The sequence below is a fragment of the Balaenoptera musculus genome, chromosome 11 (assembly GCF_009873245.2).
Source record: "Balaenoptera musculus isolate JJ_BM4_2016_0621 chromosome 11, mBalMus1.pri.v3, whole genome shotgun sequence".
Taxonomy (NCBI): domain Eukaryota; kingdom Metazoa; phylum Chordata; class Mammalia; order Artiodactyla; family Balaenopteridae; genus Balaenoptera; species Balaenoptera musculus.
In genome coordinates, this window is record NC_045795.1 from 69,640,636 (window position 1) to 69,656,217 (window position 15,582).

General features: G+C 45.4%; 1 protein-coding gene across 1 annotated transcript in view; it reads left to right on the plus strand.

Annotated features, from left to right (window-relative positions):
- Nucleotides 1–15,582, plus strand: part of CACNA2D3 (calcium voltage-gated channel auxiliary subunit alpha2delta 3) — a 768,110-nt gene that overhangs the window by 380,894 nt on the left and 371,634 nt on the right. The window contains 1 exon segment of the mRNA XM_036869418.1: nt 14,368–14,457. Within this exon segment, the coding sequence (XP_036725313.1) occupies nt 14,368–14,457 (90 nt within the window).

Genomic DNA, 15,582 nt, shown 5'->3' on the forward strand with positions numbered 1-15,582 from the left:
GTTTAGATAAAATAACTGGGAGTACATAAGCAACGTCAAGGATTTTGATAAAAGTTACAGCAATATATCTATATCCACCAGAGTTACTGTTCAGCATGACAATTTTGAGTTATTGGGTGAATTTAATTTCAGATCAATAGTCTCTATTTTGGAGAGAGAAGAGTAATATTAGAGGTGGAAATGCCTAACGGTTAAGAACCAAATTAACATGGCTGTGAGTTTGGCCAAGGTGACCAGCTGTGGAGCAGTGTGTGTGTCACCTCACCTCTGTAAGCTGCCTTTTCCTTCCCATCCACAGGTGAGCATCCACTGTCCCCTTCCTTCCTGTACTATCACATAGGACTCTGGGAAAGTTTAACGGGAGAATGGCATTAGGGCGTTTTGCAGGGCCAGCATCTTAACAAATTTGAGTAATTGATTATTCACTTAAGTAATAATGATAATTAATGATATCTTAAGAAGTTTTTCTGCCCCAAATGTTAACATGTAGAAAGATAGAGAATTTGAAGGATAAACTGCAGTTCTCAGAACAAGCCACTTCCCAGAGCATCTCTCCTAGAGAGACCAGCCCTTCTGCATGAAGTTCTCATGTGCATATATACCACCAAGCTATCCACCTTTTGACATTTTTAATGGAAATACTCAAACCATTAAGCTAGAATGTGCTGTCCATGATTTCACAAATATTTAGTTAACAATCATGGGAATTGTACCTTGCAACGTGGCACAGAAACAGTTCAGCACTTGGATGCACACATGTCCTGGGCCATCAGTAAATATAACAATCTGTGAGTAAAATGTGACTGACCCAGAGCATCTGGGCTACCCTAGAGACCACTTCAGGCACTTATAAAAATAATACTGTCCGCGACTGTAGTCTAGGTTTTTGACCAGCATCTAATGTCCAAGAAACCCCTATCTTACACTAAAACTCAAGTTTTTTGTTTTTTTTTTTTAATTTATTTATTTATGGTTGCGTGTGTCTTCGTTTCTGCGTGCAGGCTTTCTCTAGTTGTGGCGAGTGGGGGCTACTCTTCGTTGCTGTGTGCAGGCTTCTCATTGCGGTGGCTTCTCTTGTTGTGGAGCACAGGCTCTTGGCACGCAGGCTTCAGTAGTTGTGGCACGTGGGCTCAGTAGTTGTGGCTCATGGGCTCTAGAGTGCAGGCTCAGTAGTTGTGGCTCACGGGCTTAGTTTCTCCGTGGCACGTGGGATCTTCCCAGACCGGGGCTCTAACCCGTGTCCCCTGCATTGGCAGGCAGATTCTTAACCACTGTGCCACCAGGGAAGTCCCAAAACCCAAGTTATTTTTATGGCAGGTGTCACTGATGGGAAGATAGAAAAGAAAGTAGAAATGGCAAGAGGTCGTGCAGCACATTGTAAAATCCTGCCTTGTTGAGTGGCAGGTGCAGCCACCTTAGCTATTCTGCTGTAACCTTCTAGAACACTGTGAATGTCAGGGTAATGGGAACCCAGTCATGCCTCCCTCACACCTCGGTTGCGACTCCTTACTTTCTAAAGCCTCATCTTCTCTCTCCTTTCATTGGATCATCACTAACTCTGGGAGAGGAAGTCACACCCTGCAATCTCATATTTTATATTGGATGAAATGAATCTAGGGCGACTTGATCAGAATAAAAAACTATTAGGAGCAGCCTTATTAAATTGCTATTTTTGTAGGTTAAAAAATGGTCTGATAGTTCAGCATTTCTCTTAGGTGTTACGGCCAGTCCCTGTTAATTGGGAGGCGACCTCAGGTGTAATGCATTAGCCTGTATGCTCCCAATAGGTTGTACAGCTGATTCAATTAATCACTATTAAATGTATAAATTAACTGTACAGGAGCCTAAAAGCAAATAAAGTAACTAATTAATAAGAAAAAAACCAAAACCAACCTGGTCATCAGAACAATGGACTTTCATATGCAGATTACCGCAGCAGTGTGGGAAAGCAGCCCTTAGGTCTGCCCTCTAACTTCAATTATTTCTGAGGGATTAAACCTGTTACTTTTGCCAAACATGGTTAAAATGAGCTATGAGAAACCCCCTGAAGCTTTTAATGCCACGTGACTTCACTCTGTGCTCGTTCCTTAGGTCTGGGCCTGGATGCCAGACCATCTGAGGATTAATTAGCACACTGGCCACAGGGGCAGAGCCTGGGGACAGTAGGGAGCTGCCAGGGTCTCTGCCTCAGCTGCATCACTGAGCCTGGGGAGGATCATCCAGATGCCAGGCCCAGACCCTCTGCTCTGCCTGCCAAGGCCCTGGTGGTGTAAGCCAGCTGGCACAGAGTGCGCACAACCCTCGAGTTTGTGGCCAGTTAGTTGCGCGAAACACTTTAGAATCAGGAGTTGGCACGGAAGGCATTTCTCAGGAAGGAGCTGTTGTGTGACCTGAACCTTGCCAGTTCTGCATTCTCAAGCAGTGTCCGATACAGCCTGTCCCCTCCCTGGGGGAGTGAGGTACAATGGCACACTTGGGTAGAAGACCCAAAAACTAACAGAAGGAAGCTCCTGCAGCCTTGCTCCGTTTACACATTGTTTGTGCCCTGTTGCTAATTGAAGATCAGTCTCCTCTCCATTAAACGCGTTCAGCGCACAAAGCAGAAGGTGTTTTCGCTTGTGTAGCTGCCTCTTCTTATCTTTAGAGAGAGAAGATGTTCTTCTATCTGTAATACTTAAAAGACTTGCTTTATGTCTAGCAGCTTTCTAGGGTATTTGCCTCAAACTCTTGCTGGGTTGAGCTGGACTGACCTCATTTAGCAGCTAGCTGGGTCTTGGAGGAGAGCATCTAGCACAAATCGGTGTGCCTTGGTTGAAACTGATATCTCATGATCATTCCACTAGGGTAGTTAGAAAGTTGCATTCCTGGCTTTTTCTCAAGGACTGGTTTGGTTTTGGGAACTACAGACTGCCAAGTACCCAAGATAATGGGGTATGCTGTGAGGCACTGAGGGAGCTGCCTCATAAATGGAGCCTCCTGCTGTACTTGTTTTTGGCTTTCCTTCCTTGCCAGCTGTATGAGCCTCCCACACCGTGGCTTCATCGTGTGTACATCTAATGAGCCGTGCATGGAAGCTGCAGGTCTTAGAAGGGGCAGTTCACTGAGTGCAGCTCTGACCCAATGTCTGGAGCCCTCCCTGTCATTCTGCTCCCAGGATGCTGCACTGGACCTCCTTGCCCAGAGGTTTCTTCACTCAATTTTGTTGATAATCAAATGTTTATCTATCTATCTATATTTTTTGATGATGCCCAGATCGTGTACCCAGTGTCTTACACTTGAATTTGTGTGATCCAGAGTAGCCAAGACCACTCACTCACATTTTCATCATGGACATATCATGTTGGATGAGACTGGTCACATTTGGCTAAAAGCATTTTGACTTAAATAATTTCTAAATTCCCATTCTGGTCATCAGGTGGTGAATGATTAAAACTTGGCAGCTGGGCCTAAGAATCCCAAGAACAATATTAAACAATGTGTAGATTCCTAAGCCCGTTGGAGATCTACTGGATTAGAATCTGTCAGCCTGGAGCCTCAGAATGTTTTTTAACAAGTTTCCAGGTACTTCTGTTGTGGTCCGTCCATGAACCTACTATTAGACATCATTGGGATCTAGTACACCCCAAAACTTTTGCTCCAGTCACCCCGCAGAAATTAGCAATTCTCCTTGGATTTTTTTGGATGTGGAAGCTTCATGAGCATGTACCTTCTGATCTCTCATTACTGTTTCCATTCCAAGCCTTGGGAACCTGACTTAAATGTATGAGTTATTTTTGGAGTTAAAATATTAAATATTTTTATGGTTAGGAGATGCCTTCTAAAACTCTTCATTTTTCCTGATATTTGACACCAGCTAATTTTAATAGCTGGCTTATCAAACTAATAGCTGTGAAGGACTCTGTGTACAGTTCCCAGTTAAGGATAAAATGCTGTGTTCTTGTTTTAGCCTTTTAGGACACTGGGAAATAAAACCAGACATTGATGAACAGGAGTAGACATTTATGTAGAGACAAAAGTCTGTGAATGGAGACAGTCTTCTAATACAATGCCAAGTTCCTGTCCCTATGTCTGCCCCAAGCCAAGCTGACATCAGGACTGGCTAAATAATTTGCAGGGCCTAGTGGGAAATGAAAATGAGGGGCCGCTTGTCCAAAAGTTAAGAATTGCAAGGTGGTGGCCGCAGATCATTAAACCTGGGCCCTTCTAAACATGGGTTCCTGTGCGAAGCCAACCCTGGAATTGGTCTCATTTATTAGCTCTGAGAATAAATATTTCCTCTTTTTTTACCTGTTTATAAGATGGCTTCAAAAGAACATCTACATAATAATAATAAGAAAAGAGTTCTGAATTACTGTACAAAGTTTTGAGGTAGGTAGACTGAGTTTTAGGGTTCTGTCTTTTTTTTTTTTGAACCAGTGTTAAATTTGTTTCTGCTTCACTTGTGGTGATGTGAAAGTTTATCTGACCACTAGAGGAGGTATATCTCTTCTTTACTACCACCCCAGAAGGAGCTTCCATTGGGATCTTTTAAAAAACACCAGCCGCATAATCTGAGATTTCAAACTGGAGTTGAAGCAGTGCAGTGCCTGCTGTTGTTTAGACATTTCCATTTTCTGAAGTTGAAGGTTTTTGTGGGTGGTCCCCCTCTGTTCGGTGTCACTATCAACAAACGTGTGGAAAGAAGAAATAACCACAGATGAGGACAAGCTTCAATCAGCTCTGCCTTAATTAGCGAGTCGGTTGCATTTGTAGCACAGGCAGAATCAATTAGGGAGCTGGGCTAGGAGACAGCACTGGCCCTGCCATCCGCCCAGCCCGGAGAATGTAGCTAGGTGGCTCCACCGAAGAGGAAGAGAGGCTGTCCCTGGCCTCCTCCTACACGAGGCTCCAAGACTGCTTATTTCACCCAACTGTTTTCAGTTCTTTTATCTTCCAAGAATTCCTCCTATCTGCCAGGCTCTCTCTGCCTCATCTATCCACTCTCTTCCTTTCTTTCAAGGGCCTGCCCCTCTGAGGTGTCATTGTGTGGGTTTTTCTGGTTCCCTTGAAGGCAGGGACCATCTCTTCCACTGTCCCTACTGCTCCAGGTCAAGAGTCAAGCACCCAATGGGCACTTGATAGCATGTCTGTCTGTCGTATGGAGCAACCTGGTATTTCTGCAAATTGAAAGGTGGCTTCAAGGCTGATTCCAAAATTTGGAATTCTTCCACAAATGTGGACATGCTAGGAAGAGGGAGCTCATCTACAGCATTGAGGCTTTGTCTGTGTAATGATGCTTTCATTTTTAACATTTCTTATTATACAAAATAATAAAGAATGTTGATAGGCAAAAGGAAGAAAATTTTAAGTCACGTGTAATTTTACCAAAAGAACCCACTATAATGCCATTGTGTTTATCCTGAAGGCCGTGATATCAGATATATGTGCTTTAAAAAAAGGTGGATTGTAACTTCTTTAAATGTCTTTTTTTTTTTTTTAAAGATTTATTTATTTATTGATTGATTGATTGCTATGTTGGGTCTTCGTTTCTGTGCTAGGGCTTTCTGTAGTTGCGGCAAGGGGGGGCCACTCTTCATCGCGGTGCGCGGGCCTCTCACAATTGTGGCCTCTCTTGTTGCGGAGCACAGGCTCCAGACGCACAGGCTCAGTAGTTGTGGCTCACGGGCCTAGTTGTTCCGCGGCATGTGGGATCTTCCCAGACTAGGGCGCGAACCCGTGTCCCCTGCATCAGCAGGCAGATTCTCAACCACTGCGCCACCAGGGAAGCCCCGTGTCTTTTAAAATTAATAGCAAGTTGTGATAACCCTTGTAGTCCCTGAAATATTCTTCTACAATATTTTAGATGGCTACAGAGCATTTCAACCTCCTTATTGTTGAAAATATAGTTTGCTTTCCTTTTTTTTGCTTTTATAAATAATGCTGTAATGAGCATCTGTATATAAATATTTGCGTATTTGCTTGATTAGTTCCCTATAATAAATTCATAGAATTGAACTTGGGTCCAATCATATTTAACTTTTGCATTCATATAAGGCTTTTTGTATATTTTAGTTTGTCCATTGATTCAACAAGTATTTGAGTGTCTGCCTTGGGCTAGCTAGGCACCGTAAGGGTGTTGGGGCCATAATGTGAGCAAGACAAATGAAGTCCTTTCTCTCATGGAGATGCCAACTATAAATATACATCTCTTCATAGCTGAAGTTTCCAGAGCTTGGCATTGTGTTTGGAATTAACTAAAGCTGTGACTTCTGTCTGGTCTCGTATACTACAGTTGATGAAAGCCTCCTTCCTCCAAGAAGCAAACTTGAATCAAATCAAGGTTTTTATAAAGTTTATGAACTTGGACCTTCAGAAATGTCAGAAAGGTGTGAAGAGTGAGGCCTGCCTGTTTACACACACACAACGGCATCTTGCCAAGCGAGACACAAAGCGAGTGCTTCTGTCCAAGTAGCATTTGGACTGTGGCTTTCCTCAGTCTCTGGAAGGTTCTCAGAGTTGGCTCCCTCAGAGGCCTCACAAGGAGGATGATGAACTGATACGGCAGGGAGTCCTCCTGGACCCCGCCTTGCCCTGCTGTGCAAAGCTTCTGTGGAGGCACCGGTTCCACTTCAGGTATTTCCAGATTGCAGAGAATATCCAATTCTGGGCTCATCATCATCATCTTAACATGGGGTGGTTAGTGCTTCTGCCATTGAAATGAGGTTGTAGCTCAGCTGACTACCTGGTATGAATTAATACTCATTGTTCATATCCAGGAGATCCATCTTGTCTCTAATTTGGCGCTAGTATTAAACAGCTGCTACCTCCAGACACTTCAATTTGTAATATACACCGTTAAGGAGAAACGGGGACTGACTCAGACACAGTTCTATCAGGTCTGTACTTTCTCCCCCAAATTGCAAACATCTGGACCTGCCTCTTTAAAACCAGCTTTATTGGGCTATTGTGTTTTCACATTTGAGAAACACAGTCTCACAGTCTGCCTTCCCAACCGGAATCTAATGACGGTCTAATTCACTTTGAGGTAGTGGTGTCACAAGATATGTACAAGTGCTTCTCTCTGCAGCATGTAGAGGGGGAGCACACGTAGTGAGGAGATAAGAAACAAAGGGTAGCTTTCCCCAGAAAAAAAAAATCACAATATGTCCCTAAAGAGTTAGAGAAAAGGGTTTCTGGAAAATAGGTCGTCCAGGGGATGGTTTGAGACCTAGCAGAAAGAGTGTACCCAAGACAGAAGAGAAGGTAATACTGATGACCATAGTATTTATTGGGTGCTTTATATACATCAGCCTCAGCTTAAGTACTCATGCCCTAGGTCCGTGACGTATGTGCCCAAAAGATGGTGTAAAATTAAGCCAGGGCATTTCTCAGACTCCACTGGAGCATGGGAGAATTATCCCAGGGTTGGGGATGAAGGAGGGTTTGTTGTCAGGAGGAATTACATCATGATGAAGAGTCCATATTTATATGAAATCATCTCGTGGCCTAGTATCAGTCAGGTTGGAAGGCAGGAATGGAGATCCTCTGGGTCTCTGACAAACAACCTGCTGCAGTTTGGGTTTGGAGCTTGTTGGTGATGCGACCATTGCAATGTGTGAAGGCTTTTTTGGAAATTTCCATGAGGAGTTTGGCGTCAGAATGAGACAGACATGATCACTGGGACACTGCTCCTCTCTTCAGTCTGATTTTATATTGACATGAGCAGTATCCCTATTTTAGGAGAAGGCGAGTGGCACCATGTCTGTTACTCATACAGCTGAAGATTGGAGAGCTTCCACAGAGCACTCATACCTTTAGCTCCTTAATTTTAGTTTGTCACCTGGTGGCCACAATACAAAGTAACCTAACAAAGCCAAGCATGTTTGATGAACACCTGCTCTCTAGCTATCTATCAGAATTCTGCACTCCCTGGGCACTGACAGATGCTAGGTGTGACCCAGGCAGCAAGAAACAGGGACCTGCACACTTCCTATATCTCCTTTGCTCACATGCACAATCTTGTTCCACTGGATCTCATCAAAAAACATAGATTCAACAGTAAAATTATTAAGAATTTCAAGATAGTGACAGCGTAGCATTAAACCAAGCATGGGCCCTTTGAGCATGGGGCGCTGTGTGGCTGCAAACGTCATGTACCCATGAAACCAGCCCTGCGTGAGACCCCTAGGGCTCTGTGTGCTGCATCTTGTCAGGGACGTCGAGAGCTGCACCCTGTGTATTGGACGGGGCCGATTGCATGTGGGTTTAGATATGGGGCTCTGCACTTTGAAACCCACCTTCCTCTTACTTGCTCTGCCATCCTGGGCACGTATTTCACCATTCTAAGTCTCCATTTGCCTACGTGTAAAACGGGAACCTATAGTACATTTCAGGGGTGTTTAGGGGGATCAAGTGAGGTTATGGGTGAAAAATACCCAGTGCCCAGCAGACAGCTATCATCCGGCCAGTGCTGGCTGCCATTGGAGGAACTGGGTGAGGCAATTTCTGAAAGCCTTCCCGTGGCTGCAGCAACCCTTGTCCAGATGTAATGGGCACCAACTTTGGGTCTGCTGAACTCAAGTGACCTGGATGGGCATCATTGATAGGTGGTTGTTAGCCTTTCCCCCAAGTAACCCCAGCCAGGACCACTGGCTCTCAGTGACTCTGCGGATGGGGAATTGCTTTGTCTCCCGATGGCCACTTTTTATATTAATCCCCTGCTTTTAATTGGGAGGACTCAAACATTCCATTCTAATTACATAGGAAAAAACATGATTGCTATTATCACAGAGAGAGTTATCAGTAGTGATTCAACTAAATCAAATGCTGGTGGCGGGAGGGGGTTGTTTCGCCAGGACCCTCCACTGGCCTGGATGTTGTGACTGTTTCTCAGAGATAAGCGGCCTCGCCGTGCCTGCTGGCATCGGGCATAGGCAGCCGTGGCGCTCGTGCTGGTTCATCTCCCCAGGCTTTAAGCTGCACTAATTGCTTTGGAAGCGAGGCCTTCTCCTGAGCAGCAGCATATGCTGCATGAGTGCCTAAAGCAAAGATAAAAAGCCAGCCGCCTCCTCCTTTATTGAAGTTTAATAATAAAATGGAACTGTCACCATTCCCAATAAATTGTTTATTTTAATTTAGAAAAATAATGGAAACTGGCCACCTTCTGGCACACAGTTGTTGAGGACTGTTTTCCTGGCTCGGCTAATTCTGAACCTCCTGTTCTTTGGTAGCTTGCTCTGAAAGACACTGAGGCCTTGGTGTCAGTAAAATCAACCACGCGTCTCTCCATTTAATAAAACCTGGCCCTTAAAGAGTGAAATAAGTCATTTTTCAAGGTGGATTAGACTGTAAAGTTGTAAACCAAGAAGTTGGCATAGGTGTTTCAGGTGTAAAGTTTTGCAGGAATTTTTTTCAAATATTTCTTTTAGCAAATATGAAATTAAAGTAGTCTCACATGTTTCTGTCATTGCAGTTCTTTCAGATGACTTTTCCTGTAATAATAGTGAGAGGTCAGCTTGATACCTTTTGCATTAAGAGGGTAAAGAAGGCATAGATGAAGGAAGTATCTTTACTAAGGCTTGTAGAGGGGGTGAGTGGCAGAGTGGGGATTGGAATTTAAGACACCTGGCTCCTGCTTGCTGCTTCTAAGGCACTGATGCTCTCACTTTTCTACCCAATACACAGAAGCTTTCCCATCCCCATTTCATAGGGAGCAAAACTGAGGCCTGAAAGCCAAAGATTCTTGCCTCGGGGTGTCATAGCCGGTAAGTGGACTAGCCAGAACTAGGACTCAGTCTCTTGAATCCCAGTTCAGTTTTATTCTTGCAGAGTCCATGGGGTCTAACATATAAGTTGCTAACATACAAGTATAATATGATTGCATTAAATATAAACATTTTTGATCTCACAGTAAGTAGCCACACCTGAGAATAGGAAAAGAAATCTGTGTTGATAAGAAGGCTGCAGGGCAGTCAGCCAGGCCCCTTCGTTCCCTTTCAGACACTACCCTTGGAGTGCACACAATTAGAGTTCCTCTTCAGCAAGTTACTCCAGGCCATGGGGAGCAAAAGCCATGGCTGTTCCATCCATGTGCCCCACGAGTGTGCTGTGTAGGAAGTGCCTGTCTTTGTCTGGCATGGGCACTCAGACAATGTGCAAACCAGGCAATGCAATGACAGTGATTAAGAAGGGGAGGAGGGGGGCATAGATGAGATGAGAAGGATCATTGTAATGCAAGGGGGTCTTTGGGGAGGTATTGTCTCAGCCAGGGTTATTGTGATGGGCTTGGTCATCAAGGTCCTTTGGATTGAGTGGCCTGAATACAGCTAAATCTGGTCAGGCAAAGAAGCAAATTTATTGACTCGCTTACCTGAGAAAACTAAGCATGGCTGGATCTAGGGGCTCAAGCCATGCTGTCGTGACTCTATCTTACCCCCTTCCACTGTGGGCTCTGTTCTCCTTGGCTGTTACCTTTATTCAGATGAGCTCTTCCTGTGCAGTGGCTTCATGGCTGCTGGCAGGACCAGCCTGCCTCCCTGACCTCTCAGTAATCTCAATGGAGAGAGAGTCTTCTTCCTCACGTTCCAGTAGAAGCCCAACCGTGGCCTCTGGGATGGAATTCACAGACTGGACAGGGCTGATCAAAGGGCCCACCCCTTGATCTGGGAAGGAGAGAGAGAGAGATGTTATCCTCATCCAATTTATATAAATTATGGGGTGGCGGGGAAGAAGGAAAATCAGAAGAAGGGGAAAGGATGCTGGACAGGCAAAATCACACATAGCCACTGGCCTTAGAGTTTCCTCTGACTCACCATTAGTCAAGAGGAAGGACCAGACTAGCCCTTGTGTCTCCAGGTCAGTATTATCCAATAGAACTTTATGTGATGATGGAGATATTCTTTAATCTTCACAGTCCAATGCAGTGACCACCAACCACATGGGGCTGTTGAGCGTTTGAAATGTGACTTGTGTGATCAAGGAACTGAGTTTTTAATTTTAGGTAATTTTAATTAAATTTAATGTAAATAGCTACACGTAGCTCATGGCTACCGTAATGGACAGAGCAGCTCTTAGTGGAGGTCATATTGCAGGAGATGGTTCCCTGGAAGGCAAGACCCCCTGTCCCTGCTTTGGAGGAGAGTTGGGCTGAGGGTTAAATGCAGAGCGTGGAAGACCAGGATGATGAAGTTGAGTTGGTTTAGGTTGTGGAGTAGGAGGAAAGGGAGTTTGGTCATGAGGGAGGGACAGGGAGGAAGAAATAAAGAGAGAAACTTTCATCTGGATGACATCATTTGGAAACCTTTAACTTGAGGAAATATTTTTTCTGTCTCATATATGAACCCAATTTCTACCAGGAAGAAACAAAATCACAATTGACCTTGTTATAATAGCAAATTGAGGGGAATTCCATGACATGTTATTGCATTTTACTCTAAATGTCCAACAATAAAAGCAACCATTGCCTGAAGCATCGTTCTGCACATGACATGCAGCTACACATGGAGTAAAAGAAAAATTGGTGTGTTATTAAAAAAAACTGTGTAAACTTGTGTGACTGAGCACAATTAAATGCAGTTGACAGAAATGACATCAAATGAATAGAACGAACTTGTCAAGGCAGCGTCCGGTCACTGGGATGTGAATCTGGGGCCAGTTAAAGACCAGACTCTCTGATGGGCCTGTCATCCTACTCTGTGTCCTGTAGGGTGTGTTGGGGCCACCACCCTGAGGTGGTGCTCGCCATGCCTAAGTCCTCTTGGTGGTCACCACTCACCCACAAGTCAGGTTTCCAAGGGTGGAGGTTCTTGGAGAAGGCAGACTGATTTGCTCTGATCCCCTCTTGCCCACCTGCAGCGGGATGCATGGGCTTCCTCAGATTCAGTCAACTTCCTAGGTTTGTCCACCGAGTGCTCATGGAGAACATGCCATGAGCTCAGCATCCTGCTGGGGCCTTAGGCATCGAGCAAGAAGAACAGAGAAGCAGGAAACTTGGTTCCTGGATGTGTGGCTTGCCTGGGTCCCTGGTCCTCAGCATGCCACTTGATAATCACCTGTAGACTCAGCTGCAGCCCAAGTGCAGGGATTAAGAGCAACCATACTGGAGACAAACTGGCCAGGTGTATGTCAAGCTCATAGCCAGTGCCTGGCATGCAGGCTATCTCCCCGACCCCCCACCAAAAAAAAAGAGCAGCAGGTGTGTAGTGGAAAGAAGGAGGGCATTAGAGCAGCTGAAGCCAACCTGGGTAGAACCTGGGCCAGGCAGCTTGGAGGTATGTGAATTTAGGCACAGTACTGGACCTCAGTCTTAGCATCTGCAGAGTGGGATGATGGAACTTCACAGGGTTGTTGTGATCCAGTTGACTGGTGTTTGTTAAGGACCTAACACAGAGCAGGCTTCCAGAACCGGGGCTGCTCTGGTAAGCATGACAGCATGGTTGCTGGAAGGGTTGGACCAGGGAAGAGGTCTTGTGGGTGGTATGAGTATCCCCAGGGTGATTTGCCAACTTCACATCCAGCCTTGATTCATGTTAGGCTTAGGTGTCATTAAAGCTGATCACCAGGGCTTCCCTGGTGGTGCAGTGGTTAAGAATCCACCTGCCAATGCAGGGAACACGGGTTCGAGCCCTGGTCCGGGAAGATCCCACATGTCGTGGAGCAACTAAGCCCGTGCACCACAACTACCGAGCCTGCGCTCTAGAGCCCACGCGCCACAACTACTGAAGCCCACGCACCTAGAGCCCATGCTCTGCAACAAGAGAAGCCACTGCAATGAGAAGCCCGTGCACCGCAACAAACAGTAGCCCCTGCTCGCCGCAACTAGAGAAAGCCCGTGTGCAACAACGAAGACCCAACACAGCCAAAAATAATAAATAAAATAAATAAATTTATTTTTTAAAAAATAAATAAAGCTGATCACCATAAGGATCCCACTCAAGCTTTCTTGTCCAGTTTGCCAGCAAAGCTGCAGTCCATCCTGATGACCAGAAACCCCAGGCAGAACAGCATCTTAGAACCATCAGTCATGTCCTAGGATCAGTCTCTATGATGCTTCGATCACTTTTGGAGTCCTCAGGCAGACACGTTATGAGTGGGTGTCACCATGTGGATGCTGATGGCACACTTTGAGCACTGTTGGGTCTCAGGCACAGTAGGAGAAAGGAAGCCACTCCTAGGCCAGGAAGTCACTGGCAAACCTTTACCACTAACCCAGCCCTCTTGCCCCTCTCCCTCCTAGTGACTTTTCCAGCCATTTCCCTAGTAGACAAGGGTATAGGTGCCTTTGGAAAGAGAATAATTCATTTAAATAGAAAAGATACGGTTTTGGAATGGGTCAGTTGGAAAGTGATGCCAGGTGCTGTGTTGCTGTGGACATAGGCTTTGGGCCAGTGACCATCATGTACATTCCCGTGTACCTGGGCATGCGCCTGGGCCCGCTCTTGCCTCTTTGTTGGGAAGCAGAAATGTTTGGGTTTCACAGTCACTTTCTTTGTCCCCTTTACTTTCCAGCTGATGCTGGGCTTCTGTGGAACCGACATAGCAGGAGGGCCTGGGGCTGCTCCTGAAGAGGCTTCTTCCCATCTGCCTGTTCCTCGAAGCCCTCTCTATTTGTAGCCTGGATTTCCTTTCCATAGGCACAGTTCTCATGTTGTGATCCAGTCTTTAGCCTCACTCTTTGGCTCTTTGGGGGTGGCTATTGAGCACCTTCTGTGTATCAGAAACGTGGTAGATGTGGGGGGCAATAGACAACCAGACATGCCGTGTCTTAGGAACATCACAGTCTTGAGTGGGGAGAGAATCTAATCAGGCGATTACACACCTGAAGTGCTAAGTGCATGGTGGATCTGAGCCTGGTGTGCCAGCCTGGGCTTGCAAGGAAGCATTCCAAGCTCTCAGGTGGGTGTTCTGGGAAGGTTTCCAGGGCAGGAGCGGGTGATGTTCAAACTGAGGCCCCAAAAGTAGGTAAGAGAGACCATCACGATGGGGAGGGGAGGGCAGAAAATGGATGGAGAGTGTGTTCCCAGTGGAGGGAGGGCATGCATGGAGTCTTAAAAAATCATCAAGAGTGGGAAAATAGAGGGTGGGAGAGTGGAGAGTCACGGGAGATGAAACTGGAGAGGAAAGCAGGAATTTTCAGCAAATTACATACTTTTCACCAAAATCTGAACTTCTTTTCCCCTAAAATGTAATCAAAACTAAAAAAATACACATGGAAGGTAAATTTTATATTGAATAAGTTCTTATGTTTTGAATTTGAAAGGCAGAAGCCAAATTATGACCATTTGGGTCTGAGAATCATTGGTTTTGCCTTGGCATGTTCTTGTTCATTCAAGGTTGGTGTTTCATATAACAGGACAGATGCTAATGGGTTTTTTTGCTTTGTTGTTTCAGCACTTCAGGGAGCATCTGGACAAACTTTTTGCCAAAGGAATCGGAATGCTGGATATAGCTCTGAATGAAGCCTTCAGCATTCTCAGTGATGTAAGCTCCTCTTTGAGTTGCCTTTCTCTTCTCCAGGAGAATAGATGGGATTTTTTTTTAAGTTGTGGACCAGCAGTATTGTTAGCCCTGGCCGTCACTGAGCAGTATCCACAGGCATAGAATGGGGGAGGGTAAGGCTGGCCATATGAGTGATCTGGGGAACCAGGCCCACCTGGCGAAGCCATACCAGCCCCCTGCTGGGCAGAGTTGATGGTGCAGTCTGGTCAGGGGACTCAGCTGACACACTCATTGACTCTGGGGCCGTCAGTGTCTCAACACTAGAGCACCATCTAATGCAGATTTCTTTTCACCTGAAGAACTCTCAGTTTCTTCATGGAGTAGACTCACTTCTTACTGTGTCACACTGAGTCCCTGCCTGTGGCGCTGTTCAGAGGGAGAAGGGCTTCTCTGTGTGGTGTGTTTAGGGAGTGCTAGAAGCTCTACCTATCCCTCCCTCCAGCCCCCTGGAGATTCACAGTACGCAGTGCACACTCAAGGCTTCGGTAAGTACTGCAAAAAAGAATCCCGCTTCACCTGCTGTTTCTCCCACTTCTTTGAACAAAGAATCCTTTTTTCAAGTAGCACCTGTTAACATCCTGTGAAGTATGTTGGGGAAGCTTGGGTTGGTTATTCTGCCCCTTGAATGCAATTGTGTTAGGCTAGAACAACATGCAACTTTTGTGATCTTTTTACTCTGGGAGGGCAGTAGGAAAAGAAATGACTATATTAATGCAGGTTCTGTATCATTTATTTAACTACTATATATTGCGTGCTTTTTAGTGTCAGACACTGGGAATAATACACCAGTGAACAGACTAGACAAAGGGTTTGCCTTAATGGACCTAACATCCTAGTGAAAAGGTCAGCAACCTATGGCCCAGGAGACACATCAGCCTGCATCTTGTTTTTGTAAGTAATGTCTTACTGGAGCACAGCCATGCCCACCTGATTATGTATAGACTATGGCTGTTCTTGCACTACAATGGCAGAGTTGATTAGTTTCAATAGATACCATGTGGCCTGTAAGACCTAAAACATTTACTATGTCGCCCTTTACAGAGGTTTGCTGACCCCAGTTCTAATGGGAAGAGACATATGAAGTGAGTAGTCTTATGGAGAACAATA